The sequence below is a fragment of the Suricata suricatta genome, chromosome 3, assembly GCF_006229205.1.
Source record: "Suricata suricatta isolate VVHF042 chromosome 3, meerkat_22Aug2017_6uvM2_HiC, whole genome shotgun sequence".
In the NCBI taxonomy this organism is placed as follows: domain Eukaryota; kingdom Metazoa; phylum Chordata; class Mammalia; order Carnivora; family Herpestidae; genus Suricata; species Suricata suricatta.
Genome location: NC_043702.1, coordinates 172,748,567 through 172,752,340, shown reverse-complemented (window position 1 = coordinate 172,752,340; position 3,774 = coordinate 172,748,567). Strand labels below are relative to the sequence as shown.

General features: G+C 60.4%; 1 protein-coding gene and 1 long non-coding RNA gene across 2 annotated transcripts in view; one reads left to right on the top strand and one right to left on the bottom strand.

Annotated features, from left to right (window-relative positions):
* Window positions 1-117, bottom strand: part of LOC115288512 — a 5,793-nt gene extending 5,676 nt beyond the window's left edge. The window contains exon 1 of the long non-coding RNA XR_003907040.1: window positions 37-117. This is a non-coding gene — a long non-coding RNA (uncharacterized LOC115288512). The remainder of the gene's footprint in view (window positions 1-36) is intronic.
* The window catches only part of KIRREL1 (kirre like nephrin family adhesion molecule 1), a 14,553-nt gene extending 13,476 nt beyond the window's left edge, over window positions 1-1,077 (top strand). Inside the window, exon 14 of the mRNA XM_029935867.1 lies at window positions 55-1,077. Within this exon, the coding sequence (XP_029791727.1) occupies window positions 55-198 (144 nt within the window). The 3' untranslated portion in view covers window positions 199-1,077. The remainder of the gene's footprint in view (window positions 1-54) is intronic.
* Window positions 1,078-3,774: the final 2,697 nt, after the last annotated feature.

Sequence of the window (3,774 nt, the reverse complement as noted above, 5' to 3'; positions counted from 1 at the left end):
CACCCCTTCCCCGCGGCCGCCGGCTACCCCACCTACCGACTGGGCTACCCGCAGGCGCCGCCGTCGGGCCTGGAGCGGACCGCGTACGAGCCTTACGACCCCATCGGCAAGTACGCCACGGCCACGCGCTTCTCCTACACGTCCCAGCACGCGGACTACGGCCAGCGGTTCCAGCAGCGCATGCAGACTCACGTGTAGGCCCGGAGCGCCGCCGCGCGGGGGCGCCTCTGCGGGGCAGAGGACTCGGCTCTCCGGCCCTTCCCTGATATTCAGGGGCGATGCGCCTCGCTGCCAGGGGGCCCTCCCGGACCGGCCTGCCGCCACCCCGGCAGGTGGGGAGCAGGTCTCCCGGAAACACCCCTTCCCGAGGATGGTGCTCTATGCATGCCCCAGCCTCCTGGGCCTGCCCTTCCCTCTTCTTCGGGAGGACGAGTGTCTTCTGACCTGTGCTCTCTCCTGGCCCCACACAGGGGTGGTGGGGGGACAGGGAAGCCTAGGTTGTGGGAGAGCCTAGGGGGCACTTTTTAGCATTCCCATTTTGTCCCACCCCTCTCGGCTCCCCTAAGTGGACAGGGCTGTGTGAGGAGCAGCAGGTGTGGGCCGAGGGGACACGCGGGGGCGGGGCTGGGTGGCTCTGGCCCAGACAGGTGGGAGCAGGTGGGTTTCTCCTAGCTGTCCACACGGCAGCCCTGGCACTGAGTTCAGATCCAGCCGTCGTTGGGCTGAGATGAGCGTCAGTGCTAGCCGTGGGGGCTGCGCACCGTGGACGCCTGTCTGTCACCCTTTGCAGGGTCCAGGCTTCTCCATTACCATCCCTCCCCTCCTTCTTGCTGCTCCGTGCAGGGCCAGCCGGGCAGGTCAGGGTCGTGGTGGAGGAAGGAACCGGGAGGAGCCGTGGTCTGATTCACCAGCAGGAAGGCTGTGGGCCACAGAGCAGTTTCCAGAGCCCCCTCTAGAAGAGCCCTTTCCCTCCCCAGTGGGCCCTTCCTCTGGGCTTTACCTTTGGGTAGCTGGAGGCGCGAGGGTGGGAGGCGATAGGGTGTTCTTCAAAGACAACAACAACAACAACAAAAACAATAAAAACCTCATTTGGGGAGGAAAAGAAAAGCTGTAGGGAATCCCCCACCCGAGTCCCAATGGGAAGGAGCGGGGGCACCTGTTCCCCACCAGATTCCTAACACCGTCCATTACTCTCCATTTCCAAGCACTTTGAATCCATTTTTAAACATTCAGGTGGTAAGACCTGTCGCCGACGGGCTCTGACAGGCTTAGGGAGGGGACCTGGCTCTCAGACACCCTGTCCGGCCCAACAGCTAGCTAGTCAGAGAGGCCACCTCCTGGGGACACCGGTCTGTCGACAGGTTTTGGCTTGTTAAGTGTCTTTTTTTTTCCTTGGACCAATCAGATTCCTTCTTCCACTTTCAGTGCCTTGAGTGTCCCGCTTTGGTTGACCAGCCCTGTGTGGGTGGCCACGGGGGACAGGTATTGCAAGCCCTAGACTCCAGCCGTCAGAACGTGGGGGGCGGCAGGTGAGGGGCCTGGAGAGGAAGGAAGGGCTGACCCAGTAAGGTAGCACAGGGAGGGCACTGCAGGCTGTCATGCCCATGCTTTTCCCACACACACATTCCACATGGCCATTCACAGCCGCCACCTTCTGACCAAAGAGAACTGTGCCCCGCCCGGCCTCCCCTCCTCCCGATGGGCGGGGCCTCCGGGGCGATCCCCAGAGCGCGCTTTGCCCTTTCTCGCGGTCACCGCTCATTAGTCATGTTTGTTTTAATGAGTTACATGCTCATCAGCCACGGGCCATCGCCACCTCTGCGGATGGGTCTGTGGGGTGACATTCCTCACCATCCCTGCTGGTGAGGACCAGCTAATGCCCAGGGAGAAGGTAGCCCGGTTCCCGCTTAGCAGGCTGCCTCTGTGTCCCCCTCCGCCTCAGCAGGGGCAAATCCTGGGGGGCTCTTTGCCAGGTGGGGGCTTCGCCCAGGCTCCGGCTGAATTCTGCTCCTGCCCCGTGGGATCTGACACCCCGCAGAGTCCTTCTACGTGAGCCCCAGGAGAAGGTCTGTTAAGGACGCAGGCTCCTGAGCAGATGACTTCACGCCCATTTTGATTATCTTTGCAGAAGCACAAGAGGTTCATAGTCCCAACAAAGTCTAACGATGTTGATGGCTTTTTAAACTTTAGGGATATTCCCAAAAATGCTCATTTGTGTTTGGGGTTTGGCCACATTCTGTTTCCCCCTTTTTGGTTTTCATGCTGGGCCCGTTCTGTTGAAACGGTGGAGAGGAGGGGCCCGAGGTCACTGGCTAACTCAGCTCACACTGCAGGGCCCATGAGTTTTCCGAGGCTTGTTAACAGAGCCACGGCCCTGTTCTCTGCCCTTTAACGCATTAACCGAGGCTTCCGGGGTATCGAGTCCGCACAGTGCAAGGCACAGACACACCAGCAGCCCGGGCCCTCTCTGCTCTCTGCAGCTTGCACGCTGGTCTGATAACAATCTGAATTTGGACCTGCATGTCGGGCTTCATGGAATTGCTTTCCTGGGGAGCCAAAGGCGCCCTTGAACATAGCGCTTTGCTGTCTGAGGCTGGGCCCCCCAGCAGGGTGCCTGAGCTCCCCCCCAGCCGGTCACCGTGGAGATCCTGATCACCTTTGACCTTCTCCTTTTAGTGGGAAGAGCAAGGCACTAAGGGTCAGGAGACCTGGGGCCCCGTTCTGAAGCCACCATTGATGAGTGACCTTGGCCTAACCTCTTTACACTTATTGCCCCTGATTTTCTGGCCTTAAAAGTAGGGGAGGGGGGATTGCACCATCCTAGAGTTATTCTGTTCTTGCTGTATTCGTTTAGTGAGGTGTAGGGTCCAGCCACTGCCCCTGTAAGGAGGTGGGGAAGTGAGTGAGCGGGGGAGGGAGGGGGACTGGAAGGTTCTCCTGTCTTGACAAAAGCTCTCACTGTGGGCCTCTTGTTGGAAGTGTTGCGAATGTGTTTCCACCAGGCTCCCCTGGATCCCAGGCGGCCACAGAGCATGCCCTGAGCCTCGGTGAAATTGGGGTGAGATTATCCTCTGACCCTTGGGAATGGTCGCTCACACCTGGGGACCCACTCAGAATGCTGCCGGTTTAGGTCAGGGCAGGGGGACTTTCTTTCGTTGGTGCCCTGGCTCCCGGCAGCTTTGACCCAGGGAGAGTGAGAGCAGCCACCCCCAACTCCGTCCTCGGGAGCCCGGGGATGGTGCACAGTTCTCCCTGAGCAGGTGAGCCTCGGGGCTGAGGCGTCTTGAGCTCCGCGGAGGGTGAGGTGTGAGCTCGGCCAGCCAGTCTGTGAATCGGCGGGTAAGAGGTCAGCCAGTAGAGACAGGTGGGTAGGGCAGCTAGGACATCAGCTCTGCATCTCAAAGAGGTCTTGTGATTCTGGCTGAGCCTCAGTCTCTTTCCTCATGGGGGGCCCAGCCGGTCCCCTAAATCCTGAATCCCTCTAAGCCCAGCCCCAGAGTCCTGGGGGGTCAGGAAGGACAGCCACCAGGGATGGAGCGCCGCTCCCCAGAATGCCAGCCCTGGGATGGCAAAGGCCAGCTCGACCCTGTCTGCAGGTCCCCTGGCCCTTTCTCATCCCTTCGTTGTGAGGGCAGCGTTCTGGGACGAGCACCCTATCCCGGGCCCCTCTTGTCCCCACGCTTGGTCAGGAGCCACAGGTCCTGGGCTCCTTAGCCAGGAATCGGGTGGTAAGAAAACCGCATCAAAGCCAAGCCCCCAGCTGGACAGAACTGG